The 12,840-nt window shown below is 34.7% G+C and overlaps 2 protein-coding genes across 2 annotated transcripts; both read left to right on the forward strand.

Annotated features, from left to right (window-relative positions):
* The first annotated feature begins 2,754 nt into the window (after window positions 1-2,754).
* Window positions 2,755-6,183, forward strand: LOC143624066 (uncharacterized). The gene is made up of 10 exons (XM_077094816.1): window positions 2,755-3,136; window positions 4,154-4,340; window positions 4,425-4,558; window positions 4,636-4,748; window positions 4,841-4,964; window positions 5,045-5,194; window positions 5,293-5,448; window positions 5,530-5,609; window positions 5,688-5,737; window positions 5,820-6,183. Exons 1-10 carry the CDS (start codon window positions 2,783-2,785, stop codon window positions 5,957-5,959), a joined length of 1,488 nt encoding a protein of 495 aa, XP_076950931.1. The 5' UTR covers window positions 2,755-2,782; the 3' UTR covers window positions 5,960-6,183.
* A 2,078-nt stretch (window positions 6,184-8,261) lies between these two features.
* On the forward strand, window positions 8,262-12,450 carry LOC143624067 (uncharacterized). The gene is made up of 8 exons (XM_077094817.1): window positions 8,262-8,625; window positions 8,871-9,080; window positions 9,146-9,399; window positions 9,558-9,828; window positions 9,927-10,010; window positions 10,093-11,555; window positions 11,638-11,779; window positions 11,857-12,450. The coding sequence occupies exons 1-8, from the start codon at window positions 8,422-8,424 to the stop codon at window positions 11,920-11,922; spliced, it is 2,694 nt and encodes an 897-aa protein (XP_076950932.1). The 5' UTR covers window positions 8,262-8,421; the 3' UTR covers window positions 11,923-12,450.
* The last annotated feature ends 390 nt before the right edge of the window (window positions 12,451-12,840 follow it).

The raw sequence follows: 12,840 nt of genomic DNA on the forward strand, positions 1-12,840 counted from the left end.
TATGTCAAGTCTCGCACATTTTAATAACAATCGACATTTTGAAATTTTAGCATTTTTTTGAATCTTTTAGTATTCTAGAATTAGTTCACCGAAAACTGACAATATCTCTTTTAAAAGTTTGCTCAAAGATGTTGGCATGTTTCTAAAATAAAAATCAATGTCAAAGGTCTTGGATCGTTATGTTTTGCATTAGTGTACTAAAAAACAGCCTGTGCTAGCACAGCTTATAAACTTCACGGTCATGCTGAATCAAGTAACATATCTAACCTACACTTTAACTTATTTAACATTTCTAACCTGAATCCGTAAAAGTTAAAACCTATATCTAAACCTGTTTATATTGTATCATGTTCAAAACCCTCACTCATGTGTACGTTGAACGTTGTGATTTTTCACGTGAAAATAAAAAGAATGCGTAAAACACTATAATTTCTAAATTTAACTGATATTACTATTGATATACTATTTAACTTTGAGTATCAATTCTAAAGTTATATATTATAACTTTAGTTAATTATTAATCTACTCATGATTGTAGAAATTAATATCTGCGTGGGCTCATTTAAATTGCTATAATCTTATAGTGGGCTTGTTCACTTAAGTACGGCCCACTAAAATTTAAGAGAAGTATATCGATTACTAGGCCCAATAAAGAGATGTTATCTAAATGTAACAAGTAGAGATGCATAAATCGGGTTTTTCTAATACCCAGTTTCGGATATGGAACCGGGTTCGGGTATAATCGGATATTGAAAAATCAGGTATTGAGAGAAATCGGGTAAGGTTCATGTAGGGAATTGAAAAAACTCAACCATATGTACCCGGGTAGGGTATGATCAAGTTCAGGTATAATCGGGTATTAAAACCAGGTATGTGCCTGGGTATGACCGGGTATTAATACCTGGTTTTGAATTTTTAATTTTTTATACATATTTAAATCCGTTGAAAAATTTATTTTGCTTTGTAATTTATATAATTAAAAATATTACAAAAACCATAAATTCAGTAAAGTACAAATTATTTAATTATTTACTTTATAATATGTATTTTAAGTTTGTGCCTGAATTGTTATATGTGTTTTTCATGGTGCTTCGCGACGGTTTGCACCTTTTGTATTGGATCGAAGATATCATTCAAAATGAATAAGATATATGTGAACTAATTTTTACTAGTTTGGATAGTTACAAATACAATAAGATACACTAAAAGGTTAAATACAATAGTTGATACAAATAGAGCTGTTTTACCGAAGATTATTACAAATACAACAAATGATAGCATACAAGTCATACTATTACCTAAGAAAATACAACTACACTATTAAATTTATGCTAACATTAAAGTTTAACTACCAAATGATTTAGTTCTTAGTAAGATAAAACAAAGAATCGACATTTGATTCTCAGAATTGTCTTGTGGATGCAAACAAGGGCCTGCCTTGCCAAAATAGTGAATACCTAACAAGCTTTGAGATCCAATAGATGTCGTGACATATAAGGCGACACCAAAATCAAAAAGTGGGTCGATGGTAAAGAGCCATGCTCGTCTAAAAGCATAGGGGATGTTGGTGGATCCAGAGACAATGTATAGCAACTTCTTCATCATCATCATCATCATCGTACTCAGTATATCCCACAAATAGCAATGCTATGGTAGGGTCTGAGGAGGGTAAGATGTAGACAGCCTTACCTCTATCCTATAGGTATAGCAACTTCTTATGCATAGTAAATGGCTAACCTATTTTCTGTCATACTGAAGCCTCAAAATTGCTATGTCGTTGTGGGTGCAGATAATATCATTTGATACGTGAAATCATGAAAGATGATTGTGATAACGGCTGTCATGCCTAACAACTAACTTGATAATATTTTGCATCGCCATTGTCATCACCGTGCTCAAATGAGTTTTAAACTTATCAGTATAGCACAAACAATTAAAAAAAACATTGTGTAATTAGAATGCAATTATGACATTAAATATCTATTAACTGCCCATGCTTAGATGCATCTTAATTCATCATTATAGCTGTAACTTATCATGCCATAAACATGTTGTCCAGTTTATGAACCGCACACGTTTGACTTAAACCCAAACCCAAACCGTTTAAATTTGCATCGACTTATGCCTTGTCAACAAGTCATGTTAGAACTGTCAATCCTACGCCAAACGTCCTCCATCTTAGCGCCTTAACCAGTGTGCATGAGCATTTACTGCATAAATCATAAGTAGACATGAACTTTCAATAGTTGGTTTGCCAATTTGTACATGATTAAGGGGGAAGCTTGTATTGTGACCCGGGGTGGTTCTGGTCACCCTCATTTTTTTTCAGTAGTTTAAATTAATGCGTTTTCCTCCGATTATTTTTCTATGTATATTATACTTACTCGTTTTCGTCATAAAATTTTGAGCCTTGTAACCCTATTCATAAAAAGTTTCACACGTATTAAGTCCGGTTATTCTGCATTTTCATCCAAACTTCACCACCGTAAACATGACTTTTGTTCTAAACATTTTCAGTTTGAAACTTGTCACTTTCCGATCATTTATTTATTCTGACTTGAGTTTAAATAACTAAATCTAATCATCTTCTTTTAAAAAAAAAAGTATCGATAAAAAGTAAACTACTTAAAACAAGTGGATTCTACGTTGTCAAAAGTTAAAAAAAAGAAACCATAAAAACATAAATTTCTTTTTCCATATTGAATAGTGTAAGCAGAGTCCTCAAGTTCAATTTGGCCACCACCACCACCACCACCACCACTAGTGTTCGTTCATCACCACCATGACAACAACAAAACCATTATTAATATTATTATTCCTAACAATCATTACCCTCCTGCCGTCATCACCGGAATCCCGCCGCATCCCGCTTCTCGGCAAACACTCACACAGTCTTCATGCAGCTAACTACACTTACCAAATAAGATACTTTCAGCAGACTCTTAACCACTTTGGCTTCGATGATCTTCCCAAATTCCCACAACGTTACCTCATCAACACTGATCACTGGTCAGTCCCATTGGGCCCCATCTTTCTTTACTGTGGCAATGAAGGTGACATCGAATGGTTCGCTGCTAACAGTGGTTTTGTTTGGGAACTCGCTCCTCGGTTCCGAGCCATGGTCATCTTCCCTGAAGTAAACCCTCAAATTAATCTATTACCACAATCTAACAACACTAATTGTATGTTGTAGAACTCACTAGACGCTAGTCGGGGTTAATTGGGATCAATCGGATTGGAAATTTATATTTAATTTTTCAAGATTATTAGGGTCCGGTGCAAATGAAATTAACCTATTAACCGTACATTTAACTTGAGTAACTATTATTAATTCACAGTTGGATTTGTTACTAGTTTAGCACGGTTCTAAACTAAAGTAATTACGCTATAAGAAAATGAATAAACTAATAATAATTACTACAGTTTAAAAACTGTAAATTAATAATAACAACTCTGGTGATAAGTGGTGCAAACGAGCTGGCTTGGCTCGTTTAACTTATACAAAGCTTGAGCTCGAGTTCGACTCGTTTCGAGCTCTATTTTCAAAGCTCGAGCTCGACTCGTTTACTATTTATTAATTATTTTTTATATAATTATAATTGTTTTGTTATATTTGTTCTATTACAACATTTTGTGTATAAAATAACATATATTATTTAGTTATGTTTATTTATTTTCTCATAACATTATATATATTTTCTTAAATATGTATTTTAAAAAACTATATAAATGGCAGGCTCGTTTAGCCTCGAGCTCGATAAGTGAAGCTCGGGCTCGGGCTCGATTTAGCTCCGCTCGATCGAGCTTTTTAACGATCCGATCTCGAGTAACTCGCGAGCAACTCAGCTCGTTTGCACCCCTAGTGATAACATAACCATTTCTGTTACTTGTACGCTTAATACATTAAATCTGTTTGTGTTTGTTCATAACACTATATATAATTAACCACAATTGAGCAGTGATCATAATACAAATTTTTCTATATAATTTTTCAAAATAAGTATAATTTTCAAATTTTGACTGGTACCGGTTTTAGGGGCTGATTAGGTGAAATCAAATCAGTATCCCTCTTATTTTCGATTAATCGGCACCTAATCACGATTTTTACAACACTGCTTGATGTAGTTTAACTGGGAAAGGTATCTGATTGCAGCATCGATATTATGGTGAATCAATGCCGTACGGGAGCAAGGACGAAGCATATAAAAACATTTCCACTTTAGCTCATCTAACATCAACACAAGCACTTGCAGATTTTGCGGTTCTGATAACCGACTTGAAACGAAATTTGTCTTCAGAAGCTTCCCCTGTAATCTTATTTGGTGGATCATATGGTGGAAGTAAGAATTTTAAGTATTTTTCGACAAATTGGTTATAAAAATCAGCTTAGTTTTAATTAATGTTTTATCATATGATGTTTGTAGTGTTGGCAGCATGGATGAGGCTAAAGTATCCTCATATTGCAATAGGCGCACTGGCTGCATCGGCACCAGTTCTTCAATTTGAAGATCTCGTGCCACCTGAAACATTTTACAATATTGTTTCCAATGATTTCAAAGTTTGTGCATACTTATTTTCACTTATGCAGTTGCATATTAGTTAAGTTTACCTTTTGTTTTTATTATTTTACCATAGCGCGAAAGCACAAGTTGTTTCGACACCATAAAGAAATCGTGGGATGTGATAACTTCCTTGAGTCGCAAAGTGAACGGTCTTCATCATCTTGCCAAGACTTTCCACTTATGCGGGTTAGTTAGTTAGTTAGTTAGTTATTGTTAGTCAGTTACAATGTGCTTTCATGATATGGTTCGTGTTTATTAGTTTAAAATATTAATGACAGGGAACTAAAGAGCAGTAATGATCTTATTAACTGGTTGGACTCAGCGTATAGTAATTTAGCAATGGTAGACTACCCATACCCCGCAGATTTCCTAATGCCATTGCCTGCATATCCAATTAAAGAGGTTAATAATTAATTATTTAGAGTTATGTTAAAATTTACTGTATTTATAATTTTTTTGAAAATAAAGTGTTCATCTGACAGGTATGCAAAGTGATAGACGATTCTGCTAACGGGGCTAATGTTTTAGACCGAATCTTTAAAGGTGTAAATGTGTATTATAATTACACTGGAGAATCCAAGTGCTTTGATTTGGATGATGACCCGCATGGCATGGGTGGTTGGGATTGGCAAGTAAGCGTGTTTTATTAATTATTAACTATTAATTATTATAGAACGAAATGTTACTAAATTAATTAATATTCGGTTATGTTTTGTGTTACCCGTTGCAGGCGTGCACTGAAATGATTATGCCAATGTCTAGTGACAAGGATTCTAGCATGTTTCCAGAATGGACGTATAATTACACGTCTTACGCAGAGGAGTGTGTGAATGAATTCGGTGTGAAACCGAGGCCCACTTGGATAACTACCGAATTCGGTGGACATGTAAGAATTTGGGTCTTATTTTTAATTATTTGAAAACATATATGAATATGCTTGAATGAGTTTGGATTTATTTGTTTGTAGGATTACAAGGATGTTTTTAAAAAATTTGGAAGCAATATTATTTTTTCAAACGGTCGCCTAGATCCTTGGAGTGGCGGGGGGTAAGTAACTAAGTATCTTCTTTAACCACCATTCGTTAGTTTGTGACAAACTACCAAATAAATTTGTGTGTTGTGTAGTGTTGTGGAGAATATATCAGACAGTATAGTGGCTCTTGTGACGGAAGAAGGTAATAATATAACCGATTGGTTTGGTATGGTTTGACACTTTGACTTGTTTTGGTCAAAGAGGATGATACATTAGAGTTTCAGGTGCGCATCATTTGGATCTGAGAGCGGCTAGGACTGATGATCCTGATTGGCTGGTGGCGCAAAGGGAGTCCGAGGTGAAGATTATCAAAGGATGGATTGATGATTATTACGCAACTAAGAAAGCAGCTTTTGACATGTAAAGATCCTTTGATGTTTGTGGTGCATACGAGTTCGTCTAGAAGTCCTAACACGACTCTTGTTTTAGTGTTTAATAACGTTTGATCATTAGTTGATCAAGTGTACGCACTTTAGATATTGAATATGACGTGTCTTGTTTCAGAACCAACAATATATTGAAAGCCACATAATAAACCTGTATATGGTGCATAAATATTGTAATATGTAAATACCGGCACTTTGTTAGTCTTTTGGAACACAGGTCTACTAAAATCGACAACATGTGATTTGTATGTATATGAAATTGTTTCCTTGTACAGGCATGTGAAGACACGTTTCCTTTTTGTTCCAAGTGTATACATGTTGTGGGTCTTTCTAGACTTACAATTAACCACTTCTTTGATTCTAGAAAAGAAAAGAAATAGATGTCATGTTAATTTTTAGTTATAAAAATATAATGAGTTATTTATTTATTGTAAATTAGCGTATGATTCTATTAACCTTTATCAAAATTGCATTTCATATTAGAGATGGGTAATTTGAGTTCCTCTAGCGGTTGAGTCCTAGAGTGAGGTAAGTTGCTTTTTACCATGAGTTTTTTTTTTTTTAAATAACATTTTTCTCATGGTTTAGAAAAGTTTATCCATAACTTGTTGAATTTTAAAAGTAATTTATTGAAATTTGAAATAGTAAAATAAAAATGAGACCTCTTCCGATAATACAACCTTTTTCCCTTATAATCTAGTTTTAACTTTTAAGTACCCCACTATAAAAATAGGCTAACCCAGGCTTTAAATGGTCACTAGACCAATACCTCTTCTGGGCCGGTCTTAGACGTAGAAATTGACGTGATGTAAGCAGCAGTAGGCCCAGTTGGATAAAGACTGAGACCAAGATTGAGGTCCGGTTTGGGACTTTGTTTTGCCTAATTCAAATTATATAAACCGGTTTAGATAGGTTTGATTAAAAACCGGATTGTTTGAAACCGGTTTTTAAAGCGGTATTTTATATTTTTTTTGAAATTAGGAAAAAAGAAAATCGTATACATTCTTATGCTTAAAACACTGAAAACAAACTTTTGTAAGTGAGATCTTCATCTTTGTTTGGAGTTAAGTTGTCTTCAACATTGTTGCAGAGATCTTCGAAAGCGAGTTTCCTTGCATAGATCTTCATCTTTGTTTTGGACTGAAAATGCAACTACTACTTTTTTCCTTTGTATTTCAAGTTCAACCTCCTAAGTTCACCTTCAAGAGGTGAAGTATGGTTTATTCATTCCACATCGTACAAGTAGTTTTTCAAGCATATCCATACTTACACGGAGGGATGAGTTCAGTGGCAGAGCCAGAAATTTTATCCTATGGGTTCGGAAATTTTCGGTGCTTGATTTTCTTCAGGCGTCAAAGTTTTCGGACATGGATGTATCGGGTCGGGTCAATCATTCGATCAGATAAATAAAATGCAATATCATTGTTATAACAAAAGTATATCGTCAACATTTAATAAAATACAAAGTCATATTAAATAATATATATATATATATATATATATATATATATATATATATATATATATATAACATATTATAATTGTTCCATACATGTTTTCGTGTTTTGAAACGATTCATAAACCGTGACTTTAAAAAATAACTAATTTTCAATATATCAAATGAAAGCATCATCTATATAACTATCACCCATCCGATTACGCATCATTCATATTTAGTTTTTATTTTGAAGTTATGTTTAAGAATGTTAATTGAGTTTGGCTTCGTGATCCATTATATAAATAACTTTGAGCAGTTTTTATGTTCTATATACGAGTTATTATTTGTCCATTTACGACGGGTACCCCGTACGCACCCCCATTGGCTAAAGGTAGCCCGAGCCGGCCATTAGTCTGAACGGACGAAGCCCCTAGCGGTTCACCTGTTGAGGGATTCACCGGATAAAACCCGACCCCCACGCCCGCCAAACGGCATGACAACGAGGAGCCGGTAAAACCAGGTGAGATCAGGACTCGAACCCTGGCAAGCCAGAGTCATCCCTCATATCTCCCGTATAAGTTGATGATAGTGAAATTTGATCCTTACCTCTCACTTGTAAAATGAATACTCTACCATTGAGTCACAACCAACTTCTTTTTCTAACCACCACTTTTTTTTGTTTTCACATTTTAAAACAAAATATTATGATTATCAATTCATTATTATTCGGAATTGTCCGGACCCGAAAACAAAAAAGAAAACGGTACTTTCCGCTGACGTCACCCGCAATGAATGCTTTATATTTCTCTCAAAATAAAAAAAAAACATAAAATAAAAAGCGCCGATGAATAATAATAATAATAATAATAATATAACCCAGCTGTGAGCTAAAAGAGTAAAGCCATCATCCCCAAATTCAAAATCAAAATCAAAATCAAAACCCACAAAGATTCAATCAATCGAATCGATCTCATTCTACATTCAAACATTCATTTGCCATCCATGGCTAGTCCTCAATCAGGACGATTCACATCTACTCCTTCATCAACAACAACCAATAACCCATCTAGGGTTTTGAGTTTCAAAAGCCCTTTAAGCGATGTAACCATCTGGCAGCGTCTTCGTGAAGCAGGCTTCGATGAAGACTCGATTAAACGAAGGGATAAGGGCTCACTCATCGCCCATATTGCTAAACTTGAAGCTGAGGTTCTTTATCTTCTTGATTTCATTTATACGCTTTTATAATATATTTTAATAATTAGGGTTTTCATTTTTGAAATTTAATTTTTTCTGTTTATGGATGGATTACATTAATGAGTATTAACTATTTTTAAATTCTTGTTCAAACCCTTGAGGGAAATTGAAGGGTTCATTGATTTGTCTGTTCATTTTCTGTTTATATGGTATGAATGTTTTAATATGTAATATTGATTTGTGGGTTTAATGTATAGATTTACAATCTTCAAAACCAAATGGGGATTTTGATTATCGAAAAGAAAGAGTGGGTCGCCAATTACGAGCAGATGAAATTCTCTGCGGAGATGGCTGAGTTGACGCTGAGACGCGAGCAGTCTGCGCATATGTCGGCTTTAGCGGAAGCGAAGGCTAGGGAAGAGAAACTCAAGAAGGCTCTTGGAATCGAAAAAGAATGTGTTTCCAATGTAAGAACATATTTTCTTGATAATATTCTTTTTAATACGGTCTTTAATAAATTTCATATTTGTAGATTGAGAAGGCTTTGCACGAGATGCGTGCTGAATGTGCAGAAGCAAAGGTTGCAGCTGAGGCTAAATTAGCTGATACACGAACAATGATGGATGAGGCTGTAAAGAGGATGACTGAAGCCAAATCTAAAATGCAAGCCGCTGAATCTTTGGAAGCAGAAGCTAGTAGGTCTCGTCGTGCTGCTGAAAGAAAATTGCACGAAGTTGAAGCACGTGAGGATGATCTCAGAAGACAGATAAATTCATTCAAATCTGAGTATGTTTTTTCACCAATCTTTACTGTTTATTATGTTATATCATTAGAATCTCTAATTGTTTGCATTGATGGCTAAATATTTGCAATGAAAGTGGTTACTTCATATAGATTGATTTATATTCGTTTCGTTACATTGATGACTTTTGTTAATATGTTAGGTGTGATGCAAAAGAAAAAGAAATTCTTCTTGAAAGACAATCTTTATCTGAAAGGAAAAAGTCTCTTCAACAGTCGCAAGAAAGATTACTTGATGGTCAAGCTTTGTTAAATCAACGTGAGGATTACATTTTAAGCAGGACTCAAGAAATAAGTCGTCTTGAAAAAGAGCTGCAAGCTTCAAGATTAAACCTTGAAGAGGAGTCTAAAGCCCTTAAAGACGAAAAATTCAATTTGGAGTTAAAAGCAGCTTCCTTGGATGCAAGAGAAGAGGTTCTTTATCATATTCTTTAATAATATTATTATTAGTTTTAGTTAACAACTTAATATCAAACATATTTACTAAAAAAATATGTTTTGAGTGTTTTCAGGATATCACTAGGAAAGAAAATGAGTTGAAAAAGAAGTATGAAGAGTTGTGTAAGCAGCAAGAGGAAATTGCTAGCAAGGAATCTGTGAGTCGAGACATGATTACTCTATTTGATATATCATTATGTTTGATATCAGATATATGAATATACTTTTATAATTTTACAGGACCGAATTAAAGAGGTGTTGGCTAATCATGAAGCTGCTATGAAAGAAAGAGGCTCTCAGTTTGATGCTGAGTTGGAAACAAAGCTCAAACAAATGGAGGACAAGATTGAGAGCAAAAGGCGGGCTGCCGAGTTAAGGGAAGTGGAGCTGAGTCAGTGTGAGGATATAATATCAGAAAAAGAACATGACTTGGAGGTCAAGGCAAGTGCCGTAAGTGATAAAGAAAATGATCTTTTAGAAAAACTGAATGCTGTGGAGGAGAAGGAGAAAAGTGTAATTTTAGCAGAAAACGAGGTTGAAGTACAGAAAACTATAATACAAATAGAAAAGGAAAAGATGAATAAGATGAATACCGAGATTCAAGAGTCGCTGAAATTATTGGATGAAAAAAGAAAAGAGATTTCTCATGCAGAGGAGAAAGTGGTGGCTATGAGACGTGAAACAAACGAGTTAATGATTTTGGAACGCAAATTGAAAGAAGAAATTGATTTAATAAGAGCTCAAAAACACGAACTTGAAGTTGAAGCGGACCGGTTGAAAACAACAAAAGCTGAATTCGAAGCCGAGTGGGAAACGATTGATGAAAAACGGGAGGAACTAAGACTAGAAGCTGAGCGTATTGCAGAGGAACGAGTCGTGATTTCAAAGTTTTTAAAAGACGAACGTGATGTTTTAAAGCTCGAAAAAGATCTATTCCGTGAACAATATAAAAAAGACGTTGAATCACTTTCACGCGACCGCGAAACCTTCATGAGAAAATTCGAACAAGAACGCTCTGAATGGTTCAGTAAAATTCAAAAAGAAAGAACCGATTTCGTGATGGATATTGAGTTGCAGAAAAAGGAGAGTGAGAATTGTATTGAGAAAAAACGTGAAGAAATGGAATTATATTTAAAAGAGAAAGAGAGAGCTTTCGAGGAAGAAAAAAAGAAAGAACTTGAATATATTTCATCTTTGAAAGAAATAGCTGCAAAAGAAGCCGAACAGGTTAAATTCGAGATGCAAAGACTCGAACTTGAGAGAAAAGAAATTATTATCGACCATGAAAGGCGCGACAAAGAATGGGCAGAATTAAACAATTCAATTCAAGAACTTAAAGTTCAAAGGGAAAAATTAGAGAAACTGAGACAACTTTTGCACGGTGATCGAGAAGAGATTACTGGTCAGATTGAAGAGCTGAAGAAATTAGAAGATGTGAAAGTTGTGCCGTATCGTGTTGCTGCAAACAAGATTGAAGAAAGCAATCCAAATAATAATAATAAACATTCAAAAAGATATGTTGTGAAGAATCGGGCTTCGGATCATGATAAAACGGACGCTTCTACTAAAATTGAAACGAGTAATGGTGGGTCCCCTCCTGTAACCACCCCTTTCGGGTGGCTCAAAAGATGTGCTAGTAGTTTGTTGGAACAAACTCATAACAAGAAAAGAAAGCAGCAGAAGGACGAAACGATTAGCCCTCGGTACAGCAAATCTATTCCTTGTTTTTATATGTAGTTTTATGTGTTTTTGTGGAGTTATAATGTTATAATCATTTTTATGCAGTGGTTTATCTTCGCTATTGAATGATGTGGAGAATGGAAATGGATCGAGTGGAACCAAGGAGACGACTGTATACATAGACAAGATCATCACTGTTCGAGAAGTAGCGTCTGTTACTACTGAAAATGCTGTTGAAAATACTCTGGTAAAACATATTTTAATATAATTTGTTGAATAATTATTTGTATTTTTTTAACTTGATTTATACGGTTCCTTGAATAGGGGGGCGGACTCAAACATAATGATAAGTTGGTGAGCCAAAAGTTGAAGGGTCAAGTTGAAGGGTGAAAGTTCTGATCTGTGATGTTTCAAATGCATATATACATATATATGACATATATTTTAGGGTTTTTAGGTACTGATGTTTGTAGTTTGTGTTCTAAGAAGTTTGATGATATTTTAAGGTAGACATATATACCTATAGGGTTTAGAGGCGGCTTTCTATTAACCTCGTATTCGGGTGTTGATTTCTTTCCCGAGTAGTTGGTCTTATTAACCACTTAAGCAAGTGTACCAGCTTAAGGTTTTTGGTTGGGAGTTGTAAATGGTTTGCTAATGCTAGCTTATGATTTGGTTTGGTTACTGTTGGCATGTTGCTGCATGTTTAACTATATCTGTGTGATGGATGACATTTGTTGGTTTGATTATTATTATTATTATTATTATTATTTATTTATTTTCATGTCTATGGATTCCCTGTCTTTTGGCTGCTGGAACCTGGAACTTGCAGTTGTAATGTTCTTTTTGGTTGTTTGGATCTTGTTCTATGTCTGAATGTTCAAGGGGTTTTATTGTTTGTTGGTTTACTGCAAGTTAACAAATAAACCCAAAAAGTTCTAAGAGCTATGCGGTAAAAGTTGCATGGCTAAACAATTGCGATGCCTAGTTGGTTGGTTCAGGTGAGCATTTTACCAATGGACGAGACTTATTTATTACCTTCTTAATCAATATAACTGACAACTGCATGCTAGATTTATATATTGAGAAAACCAAGATGTGATTGCTTAGTGTACAAGGATCAGGATGTAACAAGTGTGTTGTAGGTAGAGGTGCACAAAATCGGGTATTCTCATGAACCGGAATCGGGTATGGTCAACAAAAGTCAAAACCGGTTCCGGGTATAGTCGGGTATTTGACCGTGTTTTGACTGGTTTCATCGGGTTTTTTTCGGGTTTCGGGTAGGGTAGGGTCGGGTTTTGACCGGGT

Source organism: Bidens hawaiensis, unplaced genomic scaffold, assembly GCF_021521415.1.
Source record: "Bidens hawaiensis isolate Kalapana, Puna unplaced genomic scaffold, B.hawaiensis_p1.1 tig00003653_1, whole genome shotgun sequence".
NCBI classification, from domain to species: Eukaryota; Viridiplantae; Streptophyta; class Magnoliopsida; order Asterales; family Asteraceae; genus Bidens; species Bidens hawaiensis.

What these genes read in the sequence shown, in the direction of transcription:
- LOC143624066 (XM_077094816.1), top strand. Translation starts at nt 2,783, where the DNA reads ATGACAACAACAAAACCATTATTAATATTATTATTCCTAACAATCATT. An exon ending in TTGTTTCCAATGATTTCAAA is followed by an intron (nt 4,559 to 4,635) that starts GTTTGTGCATAC and finishes ATTTTACCATAG; the next exon opens with CGCGAAAGCACAAGTTGTTT. An exon ending in TGGGTGGTTGGGATTGGCAA is followed by an intron (nt 5,195 to 5,292) that starts GTAAGCGTGTTT and finishes TACCCGTTGCAG; the next exon opens with GCGTGCACTGAAATGATTAT.
- LOC143624067 (XM_077094817.1), top strand. Translation starts at nt 8,422, where the DNA reads ATGGCTAGTCCTCAATCAGGACGATTCACATCTACTCCTTCATCAACA. An exon ending in TTGCTAAACTTGAAGCTGAG is followed by an intron (nt 8,626 to 8,870) that starts GTTCTTTATCTT and finishes TTTAATGTATAG; the next exon opens with ATTTACAATCTTCAAAACCA. An exon ending in ATAAATTCATTCAAATCTGA is followed by an intron (nt 9,400 to 9,557) that starts GTATGTTTTTTC and finishes TTAATATGTTAG; the next exon opens with GTGTGATGCAAAAGAAAAAG.